The sequence below is a fragment of the Lepidochelys kempii genome, chromosome 1, assembly GCF_965140265.1.
Source record: "Lepidochelys kempii isolate rLepKem1 chromosome 1, rLepKem1.hap2, whole genome shotgun sequence".
Classification (NCBI taxonomy): Eukaryota; Metazoa; Chordata; order Testudines; family Cheloniidae; genus Lepidochelys; species Lepidochelys kempii.
In genome coordinates this window covers 235662675-235679799 of record NC_133256.1, presented here as the reverse complement: position 1 = coordinate 235679799, position 17125 = coordinate 235662675, and the positions used below count along the sequence as shown (strand labels likewise).

The 17125-nt window shown below is 46.0% G+C and overlaps 1 protein-coding gene across 1 annotated transcript in view; it reads right to left on the bottom strand.

The window, feature by feature from the left end:
* The window catches only part of PLCZ1 (phospholipase C zeta 1), a 122600-nt gene that overhangs the window by 43574 nt on the left and 61901 nt on the right, over positions 1-17125 (bottom strand). The window contains exons 7-8 of the mRNA XM_073319008.1: positions 15222-15452; positions 1336-1492 (exon numbers count right to left, since the gene is read on the bottom strand). Of these exons, the coding sequence (XP_073175109.1) occupies positions 1336-1492; positions 15222-15452 (388 nt within the window). The remainder of the gene's footprint in view (positions 1-1335; positions 1493-15221; positions 15453-17125) is intronic.

Sequence of the window (17125 nt, the reverse complement as noted above, 5' to 3'; positions counted from 1 at the left end):
CACTGCTACAAGCCTGAACCAAAAACTTTTCAATTACTGTATGTATTTGATTCCCTAAACCAATTTTAACTCTCACCTTTCTTTCTTTCTTTTTATAAATAAACCTTTAGATTTTAGATACTAAAGGATTGGCATCAGCATGATTTTTGGGTAAGATCTGAGTGTGTGGCTGGTTCTTTGGGATCAGAAGAACCTTTTGTTTGATCAGACTAGTTTTAAAGAACCACTTATCTTTAAATCCAGTGTTTTTGGTGGTGATACAAAGACTGGCATGCCTAAGTAAACTGCTTTTCTGACTTCTTGTTAGCCAGTGTGGTGAAACAGAAGTTTACTTTTGTTGCTTGTTTGGTATATCTTATGGAAGAATAACCACCAGTTTGGGGTGTGTCTGCCCTATTTCTCAACAGTTTGTCCAGAATTTGGTATTCTCAGTTGTGACTAGGGTGACTAGATGTCCCGATTTTATAGGGACAGTCCCAATATTTGGAGCTTTTTCTTATATACGTGCCAATTACCCCCTGCCCTGTCCCAATTTTTCACACTTTACTATCTGGTCACCCTAGTTGTGACCCACAAAGGCATGGTTACACCAGCCACTGAAGGATCTGCACTGTGCAGGGGGATTCTCAGGTGGCATAGAATTGCCAGAGAAGCTTCTATGTCAAACTTCTTCCTTGTGAACAGTGATATCGAACTGTCTTAACATTCCCACAGGTCTTTTGGCAGCTGGCTCAAGTTAAAGTGGCCTGAGGTTGCCCAAAATGCTGCTTGGGGACCAGAGTGGTGCAGACCAGGCCAGAATAGTAATTCTACATAATTCAACTTGGCTGTGAGGGCAAACTACATGCTTTGGGGGTTATTCTCCCTTCAATCTGCACATGCAATTGCCATTAAGGCAAATGGGAGTGCATATACACATCAAAGAATAAAGCCCATTATATGGTAAAAATGTGTTCCATATATGTTCAAGTACAGACTGTAAGATTACTCAGAACTATTTGATACAAACACACCGATAATTCTCTGCAACAAAACGTAACATATTCATATGGTTCCTTTACTATGCAATGTTTGTTTTTATGAGACAATGTGAATTAAAAACAATACTGAACAAAATATTTTATTTAGAAAAAATATTTCATTTTGCAAATATTTCATGATGCAACAAATGCAAATCTGCAACCCTATTGCCAGAATATTTCTAAAACTGCATTATAAAACAAACCAATAAATTGGAGATTGTATGTTTCATAACGTTTATTGACTCTTCTGACAGCTAAGCAATGAACTGTGGCAACATTATAACTTTTATCTGATTAAACCAAAAGAAATTACCTGTCTGTTTGGCAAGTTTTCGTGCTCGAACTTCTCCAAGTGAATTCATTTCATAGAACTTCTGATTAGCTCTTGAATGCTCAAAGCTTTTAAATTTTTCAGCTTTAGTATAAATCACAAGTTCTGAGAGCTCCATGGCCAGTTTTATCTTCTTAGTCTATAAATATAACATGAGATAATTGAAGAATATACATTTTAATATTTTCATGTATTTAATTACTGTTACTGCCAATCCAGAAAATAACTTTCAATGATTTATGCATGAAGGTGCTAAAATGAGAAAAGCCACATGAAGCTCTAGATGCTCTAGGCCAGAGTAGTCAGTGCGTTATATTGTATTTAGTACATACAAAATACCAGATACATACAAATAATGTCTATAAATGTACAGAACTATGAAAAACATTAGTTTACTTACCAAGCACAGAAACAGGGAAATAATAACCCTTTCCCATGTGGCTCTGTGCAAGTGAAACTGCATCTGCCTATCTATAACTTAATGTTCATCCACCATCCCTCACTGTGGTATCTGAGAACCTTATGAATTTTAAACAAGAAAACTGGAAGTTTGCTGATCATGAGCCTACCCTGCTACCCAAGTTCTATCCAATCGTGTCAGTTATAATCTTGGGGGGGGGAGGGTTAACATTTTTATTCTTGTGGGAAACTATGATGAATTGATGGGTCCTGGATTGCCAACCCTAAATGTTCAAAAATCATGAGTCAGGCCCCCAGAAATCATGATATTGGCTTTAAAATCATGAGCTTTTAAAAATAAAATATTTGGAGTTCTTTTTATTTGCCTTCTGGCTTTGCACTTTTTCAGTTCAGATTTTCCAGCATTTCTCTGCAACCAGGAGGATTAGCATCTTAGCTTTCTTTTTTAAAAATGAAAGCTGAGATTGTGATGTATTCACATATCTCCTGGTTTTAAGAAAAAAGCAATTATCATAAGACTCATGATAAAAACCACAAAAGCTGGATATTATATGTTGTGACTTCTGAGGTCATTCTGATCTTAAAAAAGAAAGGAATTCTATAGACCAATAAAAGTCTATCGCCATCAGTCTCAAGCCTTTCTCTGGTTGTCCGCTAAACTACTCCTCAGTAATGCTGATAGCATAGCATGTTCTGGTCACAGAGAGAGAAAGAAGTTTTTCAGGCAGCACAGATCTAACCCATTAAGACCTTTTAAGAGTAGGACCATCACCTTGTACTGCACCAGTATTCAATGGGGAGTCAATGTGGTGACTGACAATGTGTGCTTGACATTTCTTAGGAGGCATGCTGCTGTTTTCTGAACCAGTTAGAGATTTTCTGAGTTTGTAAACTATGTCAGACTTATAAAACACTGCAATAATTCAACCAGGAAGTCACAAAATCATGGATAACTATAGCCTAGTCCATATCTGTGAGTACTGGGTACAGTCTTCTGGTCAGCAGAAGTGGATGAAACCCTTTCTTCTGGCCATCAGTATTTGGGTCTCAAATATCAGCAAGAAATCCATAAAGACCCTAAGGTTACACACTCTTTAGATAATTTGATCAATAGAGGATGACAGTAATACAGCCAGCTAACTCTTTGAAATGCATTTCTTTTCTCATCAGCAGTACCTCTGTCTTTCCAAGTTTCAGTATGATCCAGCTGTGCTTGATCCATGCAATAATTTCACATAGGTGTTAGGTCACAAGGTGATAATAGTATTCTTGGCACCTGATGTAAGGGAGCTATACAATTGTATGTTGTGCTTCAACTGAACCCTTAAGACCATTGTGTCTCAAATCATTCCTCAGTGATTTTACACCAATGTTCAATAAGAAGGAGAGGACAGTGTCCTTTTCAACTCCTTAAAAGAGAATTTGAGGCAGAGATACAATGGACCATCACCAATCTATGGCTTCAACCTGAGACAAAGGACAGGTGCCATCTCAGTGGGCTGCGTCTTAGCTCCACAAGTTCTCTAAGTTAGTTCAGCAGCATCTCACCTAAACAGAGGTATTATACTCTCATCCAGTAGTGCACTTCCTAATCTGCATGGATACTGGGTCTTCTCTCTTTTCAAGGGAAAAAATTAAACCTCTTGGGGGTAAAGCTATTTTTGATTGATTGGTTGATTTGTACGTTTAGTTGCAAGTCATTGCTTATTTATATGGGGACAGGGAAAGAGGGATGGTGGAAGGAGGTAAGAGTCCTGAATGTCATTCTCATGGTCAATTAAATCACATGCTACACATCAAAACAGGAATACAAATATGGATAATACCAGTCAGTCTATTGCATGGTTCTGGGAATGTGATAGGTTCCCCTGTTTGAAGGGAAAGAATGGTTACTCACCTTCTCGTAACTGTTGTTCTTCAAGATGTGTTGTTCATGTCCATTCCAATCAGGTGTGTGCACGCGTACATGCATGGTAGCCAGAAGATTTTTCCCTAGCAGCATCCGTTGGGTCAGCCTGGGCACACCCTGGAGTCGCACCTTCATGGCTCTCAATATAGAGCCCTGCTGACCCTTCTTGCCGGCTACTCTGACAGAGAAATGGGAGGGTGGGTATTGGAATGGACATGAACAACACATCTCGAAGAACAATAGTTACGAGAAGGTGAGTAACCATTTTTTCTTCTTCGAGTGCTTGTTCATGTCCATTCCAATCAGGTGACTCACAAGCCTGAGTTCAGGAGGTGGGGTCAGAGTCTTCCACTGATTGGAGAACTGCTCGTCTGAAGGCCGCACCAGGAATGTTGTGGATGAAGCCAGTGCCCTGGTAGAGTGCACAGTAACTGGGGGTGCTGGCAGGGGCAGCTCTACCAATTTTGCCCCCCCAAGCAGTCGCCACCGAATTGCTGCTGCTGCTACAGGGGCAGAGCTGCCGCCGAATTACCGCCGCCCCCCGGAAGAGCGGCGGAGCTGCCGCTGAATTGCCGCCACGGGACACGGACTGCCCCATTCTGATTGCCGCCCCATTCTGATTGCCGCCCCAAGCACCTGTTTGGAAAGCTGGTGCCTGGAGCTGGCCCTGGGTGCAGGAAGCCCTGCCAGGTTGTAGCACTCACGAAGGCAGGACATAATCCATAATGAGATGCATTGTGACGACACAAGCAGACCTTTTGATCTGTCCGTCACTGCCACAAATAACTGGACCGATTTTCTGAACGGCTTCGTTTTCTCAATGTAAAAGGCTAGTGCCCTGCAGACATCCAGAAAATGAAATCTCTGCTCCTTGCCAGTGGAGTGCAGCTGAGGGTAGAACACCGGGTGGAAGATGTCCTGGTTGATGTGAAACTGCGACACAACCTTCGGAGGAAAGCAGGGTGAGGCCTGAGCTGAACCTTGTCCTTATAGAACACAGTGTAAGGGGGCTCTGATGGTAGGGCTCTGAGCTCAGACACCCTCCTGGCCAAGGTTATCACTACTAGGAACACCACCTGGCAGCATGTTGCCAACAGTTTAAAGGGGAGTCCCATGAGCCTAGAAAGGACCGGATTGAGGTCCCTCGCAGGGACAGGCTGATGGACATTAGGGTATAGCCTGTCGAGCCCTTTCAAAAAATCAGCTGACTATAGGGTTAGCAAACACTGAGCAGGCCCTCACGCCCAGATGGAAAGCTGATATGGTGGCTAAGTGCACTCTTATTGAAGACAATGAAAGCCCCTTCTGCTTCAGATGGAGGAGGTAGTCCAGAATGAGCGACACTGAAGTGCGTGTCAGGCATGAATGCTGCTGTGCTGACCAGACTGAAAATCTCATCCACTTGGCAAGGTAGGTGGCTCTCGTAGAGGGTTTCCTGTTGCCAAGGAGGACTAGTCAAACCTGTTCTGAACAGGAAAGCTCCACTGGGCTCAACCATGGAGCTTCCATGCCATGAGGTGAAGCAACACAAGGTTTGGATGTTGAAGATGACCTTGATCTTGCATCAGAAGGTCCGGGAAGAGTGGAAGGGTGACCGGGGCTTCCACAGACATGTCTAGGAGAGATGTGTACCAGTGCGGACAGAGTCAGGCTGGTGCTATCAATATGACCCGAGCTCGTTCCCTCCAGATCTTGAGAAGTACCTTGTGAACGAGCAGTATGGGCATAAAGGCATAAAGGAGATGGCCTCCCCATGGAAGAAGGAATGCATCCACTCTGGAGCCTGGGCTGTGAGTCTGGAAGGAGCAGAACTGCTTGCACTTCCTGTTTTGTCACATGGCAGATAGGTCTATCTGGGGAAAGCCTCACTTCTGGAAGATTGAAAATGCGACGTCCAGGTGAAGGGACTGCTCGTGGACTTGAAATGACCTGCTGAGGTGGTCCGCCAGCTCATTTTGTACCCCAGGGAGGTATGACGCAAGAAAGGGTATTGAATGTTCCACACAGAAGTCCCACAGGATGAGGGCTTCTTGGCAGAGGGGAGAGGAGTATGCGCCCCCCTGTTTGTTGATATAGAACATTGCTGTTGTATTGTCCATCAAAACAGATACACAATGTCTCGTTAAGTGTGCATGAAAGGTCTGGCATGCTAGGCGCACTGCTCTCAGCTCTCTGATGTTGATGTGAAGAGCCAGGTCTGCATCAGACCAGAGACCATGGGTCCTGCAGGCTCCCAGATGAGCTCCCCAGCCCAAGTCTGATGTGTCCGTCACTAGCAACAGAGATGGCTGCAAGTGGCAAAGGGGACCCCTGAGCACACCTCCTGAGAGTCAAGCCACCACAGGAGGGAGTCGAGGACCGGGCGAGGCAGGGTCACGATTCTGTCCAAGCTGTCCCAGACTGGGCGATACACTGACGTGAGCCACAACTGAAAAGGTCGAAGCTTGCGTCTGGCATGCTGCACCACGTAGGTACAGGCAGCCATGTGTCCCAGACTCTTCAGGCAGTTCTTGCTGTGGTGGTGGGAAACTATCTGAGGCCTCAAATGATGTTGGTGAAGGCCTGAAAACTTGCTTCTGGCAGATATGCTCTCGATTGAGTCAAGTCCAGTACTGCCCCTATAAACTCCATCCTCTGTGCAGGGGACAGAGTCCATTTTGCTTCATTTAGAAGTAGATCCAGGCTGTTGAAGGTGGCTGTGATGAATCTGACCTGAGCTTCCACTTGGGACCTGGAGCGGCCTCTGATCAGCCAGTCATCAAGGTACAGAAACACCTGTACCTGGTGCCTGTGCAAGAATGTGACGATGACTGCCATGCATTTGGTGAAGACTCAAGGTACTGCTGACAGGCCAAACGGAAGGATTGTGAATTGGTAGGGGGTATTGTTCACCACAAACCTGAGGTACCGTCTGCAGGACTGAGTAATTGTGATATGAAAAATGCATCCTTCAAGTCGACGGTGGCATACCAGTCTGCTGGATCCAGAGAGGGGATGATGCAGGCCAAAGAGACCATGTGGAACTTGAGTTTCTTTATGAACTTGTTGAGTTCTCACAGGTCCACGATGGGCTTGAGGCCGCCTTTGGCTTTCAGTATTAGGAAATATTGGGAACAGAAGCCCTTGCCCGTCTGCTCCTGAGGAACCTCTTCCACTGCCCTTAGTGATAGGAGCGAGTGCACCTCCTGTATGAGGAGTTGCTCGTGAGAGAAGTCCCTGAAGAGGGACGGGGAAGGGGAGTGGAAGGGCAGAAGGGCACAGAATTGGATGGAGTATCCCCTCTCTACCATGTGGAGCACCCAGCGGTTCAAAGTGATACGGTACCATGCACAGTAGAAAGAGGATATGACAAAACTGGTGGCCCTTCCTTGACCGCACCTTCAAAAGGCTGGTTTGGTCCCTGAAGGCGGCTTGCATTGTCCTGAGCCCTGGCCAGAGGGTTGACGAAGCCTTCTCCTGCTGCTCCGATTTCTCCTTCTGGAGCCATCTTGGTGGTTCTGATGACCAAACCAGAAGTGTCTCCACTGCGTTGAAGGCGAATAGAGGCGCAAGGACCCGAAGGTGGCTCTGGAGTCTTTAAGGCTATTAAGCCTTTTGTCGGTCTTTTCTGAAAAGAGCGTCTCACCCTCAAAAAGCAGGTCCTGAATGATTTTCTGTAACTCATAGGGGAGGCCAGAAACCTGGAGCCATGAGCCCCTTCTCATAGCCACTCCTGTGGCCATAACCCTGGTGGCCACATCTGCCCCGTCAAGCGCTGCCTGAAGGACACCATTGAGATAAGTCTCCCTTCCTCAACCAATACCAAAAACTTGGGGAGTCCAAGGGAGTAGCTCCATGGATTTGGCCATCACTGAGCAGTTGTTGGAGGAGTACCTGCTGACGATGGCCTGGTGATTGGATATGCAGAGCTGCAAGCTCCCAGTGGAGTAGACCTTTCTTCCATAAAGGTCAAGCCTTTTCACCTCCCGATTCTTCAAGGAGGGTCCCTGGAAGCCCTGACATTCACGTTGGTTAGCAGCATCAATCACAAGAGAGTCAGGTGTGGGATGAGTGTACAAATGCTCATAACCCTTTGATGGCACAAAGTAGCATCTTTCATTGTGCTTAGCCATAGGGAGCAACGAGGCTGGGGTCTGCCACAGAGTTCTCGTGGTGTCAGAGATGGTCTTTATGAGGGGCAGGGCAATATGAGCAGTCCGGGGGGGCAAGGATGTCCACCATTGGATCTGTATCCTCCACTACCTCCTTTGCCTGAATGCCCAGGCCCTGAGCAACCCTCCGCAGCAAATGCTGCAGAACCCTGTTGTCCTCCAAGGCCAGGGCTGTCACCATGCCTGCCAACACCTCATCTGGCGAGGATGAAGAAGAGACCTCCATGAGAGGTGGCTGCTCCCTTCCTTCCACCCCCAAGGGGTCCCGCAGCACCTGGGTTTCTTGGGCCAGTGTCGACCCAGATGGTATCGTACTCCTCAGTGTAGGGGCTGCATACACCAATGCAGACACCACAGGTGCTGAAAGTGTCTTAAGTGCCGATGTCATTCTTAATGTCATAATCGCCGTTGGCACTGGAATCCGCCAGTGCCGCCAGGACCTCTGGGCCTGGTGCTGGCTATGTCAGAGGCGCCAAAATGGTAGTGCAGGGTGATAATGGGCCTATACCCGACCCTGCCGGTGCCAGCGGTGCTGGTGGGGGAAGAAATGGGGCTGAGGTCACCGAAGTTGCCCTGGAATTTCAAGTCACCTTGGCTGTGACCTTGGCTTTGATGAAAAGCCCAGGAAGTCCAAAAGGGACATTGCGCCAGGGGCTGCCATTCGGCAGGCCACTGTGCCGGGTAAGGGTGCCGGTCTTGAGTTGACGTGGACCATCTGCTCCTACTCCTCTGGGACCGATAGAAGCCCGACTCCGAGGTGTCTGAAAACAATGACTACAGGGGAGCGGTATTTCAAGGCACCATGCTTTCGCGCCAAGGGCTTGGGGATTGTGTGGGTAAGTGTCCTCCGGTGCTGAGGAATGGTGCGGCGGGGTCAGAGATTGGCGGGCTATCATAGCAGGCTTTACCTTTGAAGGAACCCGGGGAGCAACCGGTACCGGTGACTTATCCCATCTGGGCAGAGAGAACAGTTCCATGAGGTGAAGCAGTTCTTCAGCTGCCTCAAATGCCTCTGGAGTTGAAGGGAGATGCAGCTCATGGCTCGGCCTTAGCTGCCCCTCTACACGGGCAGGAGTCGGTGCAACCATCACAGGCGGAGCAGCACTAGTGTGGCCCGACTCAGATCTAACGGTGGTAGGCTCTTTAGGTCTACAGCGGGGAGTGACCCCTCTACCACCTCTTCTTCTTTTGCAACACCGGTGATAGTGAACGATGCCTGTGTGTGGCATGTGAGCCGCGAGTGGAGCTGGGACGGTGCCATGAGTCCTTATCCTTACCTGGCACCAGTGCCCATGCTGACAGTGCCAGAGCGCTCCACACCGAGGAGGAGGTACTTGGCGCAGGGTCCGTCGAGCCAGGGTCGGACTCGGGGCGCAGTGCTGCCTCCATCAACAGGTCCGTCAGGCGCTGCTCTGTATCTTTTAAAGTCCGTGGCCAAAAGGTCTTACAAATGGCACAACGATCCTTCTGATGGCCTTCTCCTAAGCACCTTAGACATGAGGTGTGAGGATCGCTTCTGGACATACACTTTCCACAGGCTTCGCAGGTTTTGAAGCCCGGAGACCCCGGCATGCCCTGGCATCAGGAGAGCGTAGGAGGGGATTCACCCCCAAAAGGAAACTTATCTAACACTAACAAATGACTAACTACTGACTATTAATGAACAATGGAGAACTAATGGAGAACAATATAAGAACACTGCTGAATGTGCTTGTTGAGACAAGAGCACAGGGAAGTTCCAGCTAACCATCACTGGTGGTAAGAAGGAACTGACGGGGTGGCGGGTCAGCTGGGCTCTATATTGAGCACCATGACGGTGCGACTCCAGGGGGCACCCAGGCCGACCCGACAGATGCTGCTAGGGAAAAATCTTCCGGCTACTGTGCACTTGCGTGCACAAACACCTGCTTGGAATTGACATGAAGAAGCACTCGAAGAAGAACTATGAGTTCTGTAATTAGAGGGCAGAAGAGACATTAATTTCCCTCAGTATACAATAAGAGCTTTCATTAGTCTAGAATGACCAGACAGCAAATGTGAAAAATTGAGACAGGGAGTGGAGGGTAATAGGTGCCTATATAAGAAAAAGACCCAAAAATCGGGACAGTCCCTATAAAATCAGAACATCTGGTCACCCTACATTATTCACATGTTGTAGTATTGACGTTTTATAGTGCTGCTTGATTGAAGAGTCTGAATTCTTTGAGAGAGGGAAAGTCATTATGGATCACATACATGCTGACAGGCCATCTTGCATTCAGGTGATCTTTTTTATTACTTAGGTTGATAGTCCTCTTCAAAGTGAGAAGTGCAAGGTTTTCATATTACATGAAAGCATTGTGGGTTAAATATGTTTATGGTTCAGATTAGTTTTGGTGGCTGTAATTTTGCAACCACTGTGGTGCAGAAGAGGAAAGATCCATTGTTCTTTTCTATAGCTATGGATGTGCTTTAGTTCATGGTTGCTAAGATTCCTTCCTTCAGATACTTGAAACAACCAAATTCACCAAGAATATCACATTCAGTTCTGACCATCTGAACTAGAAGTATTTTGACAAAATGGAGCAAGCTCAGAACACAGGAAGAAAAGTTATCAATGGGCTGAAAAGCAACTTACCTGGGAAATGTTATAAGAGCTTAATATCTATAATGACAGGTTTCAGAGTAGCAACCATGTTAGTCTGTATTCGCAAAAAGAAAAGGAGGACTTGTGGCACCTTAGAGACTAACCAATTTATTTGAGCATAAGCTTTCGTGAGCTGTAGCTCATGAAAGCTTATGCTCATATAGATTTGTTAATATCTATAAGTTATAGTTTATATAAGTTATATATAATATGTATATGTTAGAGCTTAGGCAAACAATAACAAAGTGGTTATCATGATAGCAGTCCACAATACTTGAAAGATGTACAAAGCGATAAGTGAAAGCGATAGTTTAGGGTGGTACAGTGTGGTAGGAGTAATGTGATACAGTTAAGAAAGGAAAATTTAGGTGCGATAGAATGAAAAACTATGTGGCAATATATTATACTAGTCTATGGCAGGGGTTCTCAACCATTTTCTTTCTGAACTCCCCACCCCTCAACATGCTATAAAAACTCCAGGACCCAACAGGGCTCCATCCGTTTGGTGGGGGCAGGGGCCTTGGGCATAGGCATAGTTTGACTTCTATTTGTGGGGGGCAGGGCCCAGCAGGGCTCGGGTCAGCTCTTCATGGTGTGGCCAAGGGAGGGAGCACCACCTCCACCTCCTGACTCAGCTCAGCAGGCCACCCAGCCTGTCTGAGTTGGGGGTGGGGGGTGGGGAGGGGACGCAACCAAAAATTATAACTCAAAGTGGGGGTGGAGCTCAGCTCAAAAATTTGAAAACCACTCAGGGTGCAAGCAAGGGGTAGCTAGGAGCTGTGTGCAGGCAGGGAGTAGCTCAGGGTGCAGGGAGGGAGTAACTCAGGGTGCAAAGAGGGAGCAGCTAGGGCCTGTGTGCAGGCAGGGGGTGGTTCAGGGTGCAGGCAGGGGGTAGCTCACTGTGTAGGGAGGGAGTTGCTAGGGGCTGTGTGCTGGCAGGGGTGTAGCTCAGGGTGCAGGGACAGGGGTAGCAAGGGGCTGTGTGCTGGGAGGCTCCTGACAGTCACAAGTCCCCAAGGGCTCTGCCTGCCCCAAAGCCAGGTCCCCTATCCCTGCGGCTCTTACCGGCTGCACAAGCAGTCAAAGGGGTCTGGGAGCTGAGAAGCAGCTGCAACCCCGGCCAACAGCAGGAGCACAAGGAGACGGGGGAGTGCCAGAGCTGCCCGCTCCATGGCACCAACCAGAGCAGCAGCCACCCCACACTGCCTCCATCCTGGCCAGGGAGCAGGGCTGGCGGGCGGGGGGGACGAGCTGGGAGAGAGAAGGAGGTGGGGGTGTGTGGAGCTGCCTGGGGACTCCTCTGCTGTGGGTCAGGCACTGCAATTTGTAGGTGCAACACCCTCTGTATCCTCCCAACTCTGCCCACAGAGGCTTAGGGGCTCACAGCTCCAGCTTTAACCCCACTGGGGGCACAGGGCTTGTGCTTTGGGCTTTATCCCCACAGTTGCCAGTTTTAACTCTGCTGGGGGCACAGGGCTTGTGGCTCCTGAGTTCAGCCCCACTGCTCCTGGCTTCAGCCCCACAGGGACACCACTGCTCAGGGCTTCAGCTCCACAGGGGCAACTGGGGCTTGGGACTTCAGCCCCACGGCTTCTGAGTTCAGCCTCACATCTCACAGCTTCAGCCCTGCAGGGGCACCACGGCTCGGGGCTCCAGTTCCGTGGGGGTAGCCGGGGCTCAGGGCTTCAGCCCCGTGTCCTCATCCTCCGCCCACCGAGGCAGCTGGGACTCGGGGCTTCAACCCCATGGCTTCCAACTTCAGCCCCATAGTGGTACCAGAACTCGTGGCTCCCAGCTTCAGCCCTGCAGCTCCTGGCTTCAGGCCCATGGGGGGGCACCAGCTCAGGGCTTCAGGCTTCAGCCACAGACATCACAGCCCCCCTGAAATGGCTTGCAGACCCCCAGGGGGGCACGGACCCCCCTGTTGAGAACCGCTGGGTCTATGGAATAGTGTCTTAAGGGAAAGGAGGAGTATGCCTTGTCACTTGGGATATTTCAAACTAACCTGGATAAAACACTAGAAAACATATTGTAGGGAATGAGTCTGCATTGATGAGCCAATAAACAAGATGATCTCATCTTGGTTTCACCTCTAACTCCTTTGAAATAGAAAAGCATACTAAAAATAAAATCCTATTGCTGAGCGTTTCACAGCATCTTTTGTAGAATGTTTGGGTGCAATTCTTCTCTTCTAAGTTTTATGCTGCTGTAGCTCACTGATTTCAGTGAAGTTCCTTCTAATTTACACCAGTGTGAGAGATTAATCACATCCAATCTATTTAAAATACTTTCATATGTGCATAAAAAAGTAACAAGTAGAATAATGTTATGTTTCTTTTGGAAACAGACAATAGTGCCAAAGTGATAAAAAAAAATAAAAATAATAATCCACTATTTTTTAAAAAATCATCCTCTGAGCTCATAACAGATTATCACATGGAATATTAGATTTTACATTGCAAAATTGAAGAAAAAGAGAACAGAAAACAATACAGCATTGTATCTTACTCCATGATTAATGGACCCCTGAGACAAAGATCTGACTTTTGATAGGAAGCTTAAAAAGTCAAGGTTCTAACACTGATGGATACAATCTGGGGCACTTAAGACTGCGCTCTCCCTATCCAATTTTATTTTCCTAAGTAAGTGAGGCACTGGAGGGAGCAGTATATAGTAGGATGTCACTGCAGCACAGGGAGAATAAAACAACAGCCCTAACCCAGCTGCAAAACCCTGGTGGATCAGCATATTTTACTGTGCAGCCATGTCCATCGTAGGCATGTTCTGGGGGCTCTGGCTGGGCTGGAACACTCCACACCTAGAGACCACTTTGGTAGATCCTGTGTGTGACTGAGTCACTTCGCCTGTCAATTGAGGACTCCAAGTATAAGTTTTGCTTTGATGCAAGATAAATTCTGCTCCTGTTAATCTAAATGCCTTCTTTAGTCAAGGATTTGGTCTTGTTAGTCCTTGCTTGCTGTACTGTCATAATGAACTAAAACTGGCTTTCTTTGGCTGTGACCCTGAAGCTTTAGAAGGGTCTTAAGGCTAAGAATTGGAGGCAGCTGATATATGCTCTCTTCACTTGTTCTGACCAGGAATCCTGGGCTGATCAGTGCTAAAGTGTGGTGCCTCAGCAGAGAGCAAAGCCCTTGCCGGAACATTCTCTTAAGGACTAGCTGGGGGTGTGTTACGAGGCTAGAGGAATCCCTAGCTGTCTTCAGAGTCCTCCTCCGAAGACCCACTCCCTGGCTGGCAGAGACCAAGCTGAAGGGAGAGAAAGAAGGTAACAAAAAATCTGATTAAAAGAGCATTCAGAGAGAGAGAGAGCTGCCAAGGAAACCTCTGCCTCTGAGCACAGCACCTAGAAACCTGAGAGGTAATCTCAGTGCAGCTCAGTAGGTGCTGACAGGCAGAAATCTGTGGGGAGCAGATACCTCTTGCCTCCCTCTGAGACCTGGAAACAGGAGAAACCAGCAGTTCCATACCTCATGAAGCAGCAGATTTCCATGACAAAGAATCATCAAGACTGAGCTTAATAAGTTTACAGAGATGATGGTATGATGAGACTGCCTACAATGGCATGTGACCCATCTGCAATGGCTAGTAGCAAATATATCCAGTGACCAGAGATGGGACACTAGATGGGGAGAGCTGAGTTACTACAGAGAATTGTTTCCCAGGTGTCTGGCTGGTGGGTCTTGCCAACATGCTCATGGTCTAACTGATCACCATATTTCCCCCAGGTCAGATTGGCAGAGAACCTGGGGGGCTTCTTTTTTTTTTCCTTCCTCTGCAGCATGGGGCCTGGGCCCGTAACTTGATGTTTTTAAATCATGATTTGAGGACTTCAGTAGCTCAGCCAGAGGTTATGGGTTTACTACAAGAGTGGGTGGATGAGATTCTATGGCCTGCAGGAAGTCAGACAAGACAATTGCAATGGTCTATTCTGGCCTTAAAGTCTATGAGTCTATGTATCTATCTCTTTAGTTAATTGAGCACACTTAACATGGAAATCAGTGGACATAAACATGGAACTACATGCCATTTTTATAGCGTCACCTTTAAGAACAGAGGCTCGTTTAACAATCTCTTCAGTATCTTGATAAATGAGAAAGCAACACTCCTGCCTAGCTAAAGCACTGGAAATGCTTTTTATTGTAGCCCCAAGCCTACCTAGTCCTGTGCATAAAAATAGAAGACAGAAAATTAGGTGAATGATGTTCTTTAAAGCTTTTTGGACAAACTGTTTAGTATGATTGGGAATGGTGAGGGAGTTGCAGACAGGAGGGACATCAGAGGAACTCTCCCTCTTCCTGCTCTCATCAGAAGGCCCACAAAACCCCACTTCTCCTCATGGGCAGTCCCATAAGGAGAATGAGCATAAGCAGTGCAATGTGAAGAGCATTGCATCTTGTCTGTAGGAGCCCTTAGCTGGTGAGGGCAGTGGACAGGCTAAGCACAAGGTTAGAATGGAAAAGTTCAGGGAAAGTACAATTTGGCATGAAGGAATTGAGGACTGCACTTGAAATATGCTGCATCTTGACTGGATGCAATATCTGAGTGAGAAACGAAGGGAGCCATGAGATGAAAAATACTATGTTTAGATATTTTGCTTTAACGTGAATTTGTAATTTTAAAGCCTACCGTTTAAATTTTGTTTATGATATATGATAAGCTACTTTTAAAAAAAAATCAACCAAACAAAGAAAACAACCCCTCTGTTCACCTTCTAACTTCCTATCAGACAGCATACTTTTACCTTTAGCTTTTTTCGAGGGAGTGGTGGAGATCTCCGAATTGCATTTCTTCTTTTTATCTGAGGAGATTTTGGTGGTAAGAGAGTGCTTTCTTCAGTTTCATCATCTTCAGATTGCTCTACCTCTTCTAAAAATTCCCCTATCTCACCATGGCTATCAAGACCTCTCCTGAGAACAGTTTCTTCGAGTGTTCCAACTTTCTTATTTTTTATCAATATTTTGAATTTTAATAACTGTGGAAACAGGTAAAACAGTAGAAAGCATAATAATGCATTTAGTAATACATTTTCATATCAAAATATTGCGACACCTATTCTCAAAATGTATTTTATAGATGTAATTTGTTTTAAAATTACAGGGGCTGAAGTAGGTGGGGTGATGGTCACAAACAAGTACTCTACAGTAATGGACAATCAAATATCTTACCAACCAAATTACCTTTCATGACAATGTAAGTATTAGAGAACAAAAAAATATCAGCATAATAGACTACTCCATACAAAAAGCAGAAGAAAGGTAACAATACAAATTTGTATTAAATGAAAGATGGAATTTTGGCAAGGGCACTAGGGTTTTCCCGAGAGTCCTTTCTTTATATTTGGCTTCTTTTCCTAGTAAAAGTTCATTAGCTGAGTGAAGAATGCAGTTTTATGTTGCTAATATGATCACAGTTTACATAATAGATACAAAGTACTTATGAAATTACATTTAGGGACAGATTTTCAAAAGCGCTCAGCTCCACAACTGGGGCCAGAATTTCCAAATAACTTGGCTCCCATTTATGCACTGAAATGAACTTCTCTGATTTTCAAAAGTGCTTAGCACCCAGAGGCTCCCACTCAGTACAGAAATCACAAGCCATCCCATCCCATCCCTGCTCTCTAGCAGGCAGTCTTCAGAGGGGAATATTGCAGCTCATGGGTCATGTGGCAAACAAGAAAAGAAGAAGTGGTACTGCTAAGCACTGAGAATGGGGTGAAGATCAAAGATAACCTAGGCATGACCCAACACCTAAACAAATACTTTGCCTCAGTTTTTAATAAGGGTAAAGAGGAGCTTAGTGGTAGTGGCAGAGTGGTTAATAGAAATGAGGATATGGAAGTAGTAATTGCCACATCCAAGGTAGAAGTCAAACAGTTTAATTGGACTAAATTGGGGGACCCGTATAGTCTCCATCCAAGAATATGAAAGGAACTGGTACATGAAATTGCAAAGATTTTTAATTAATCTGTAAAGTGAAGGGTAGTACATGCAACTGGCGAATTGTTAATATAGTACCTATTTTTAAGAAAGGGAAAATATAATCTGCGAACCTACAGGTCTGTAATTTGACCTCAATTCTGTGCAAGGTTGTAGATCTCATTTTGAAAGAGAAAGTAGTTAAGGACATAGAAGTAATTGGTAATTGGGATAAAATACAATGTGGTTTTACAAAAGGTAGATCATACTGATTACTTTCTTTGAGAAGATAACAGATTTGTTTTAGACAAAGGAAATTCAGTAGATCTAATCTACCCAGATTTTGGTAAGGCATTTATTACAGTTCCACATGGGAAATTATTGGAGAAGATGGGGATTAATATGAGAATTGAAAGTTGGATAAGGAGCTAGTTAAAGGGGAGAGTACAATAGGTCATGCTGAAAGGTGAACCGTCAGGCTGGAGGGCAGTTACAGTGGAGTTCCTCAGGGATTGGTTTTGGGACGAATCTTCTTTAACCTTTTTTATTAATGATGTTGGCACAAAAAGTGGGAGTGTGCTAATAAAATTTGCGGATGACACAAAGTTGGATGAGAACCGGAATATCAAACAAGAAGATCTGGATAACACTGAAAACTGGAGTAATAGATATGGGCTGAAATGTAATAGTGCAAATTCACACACAAGGACTAACAACAATTTTTGTG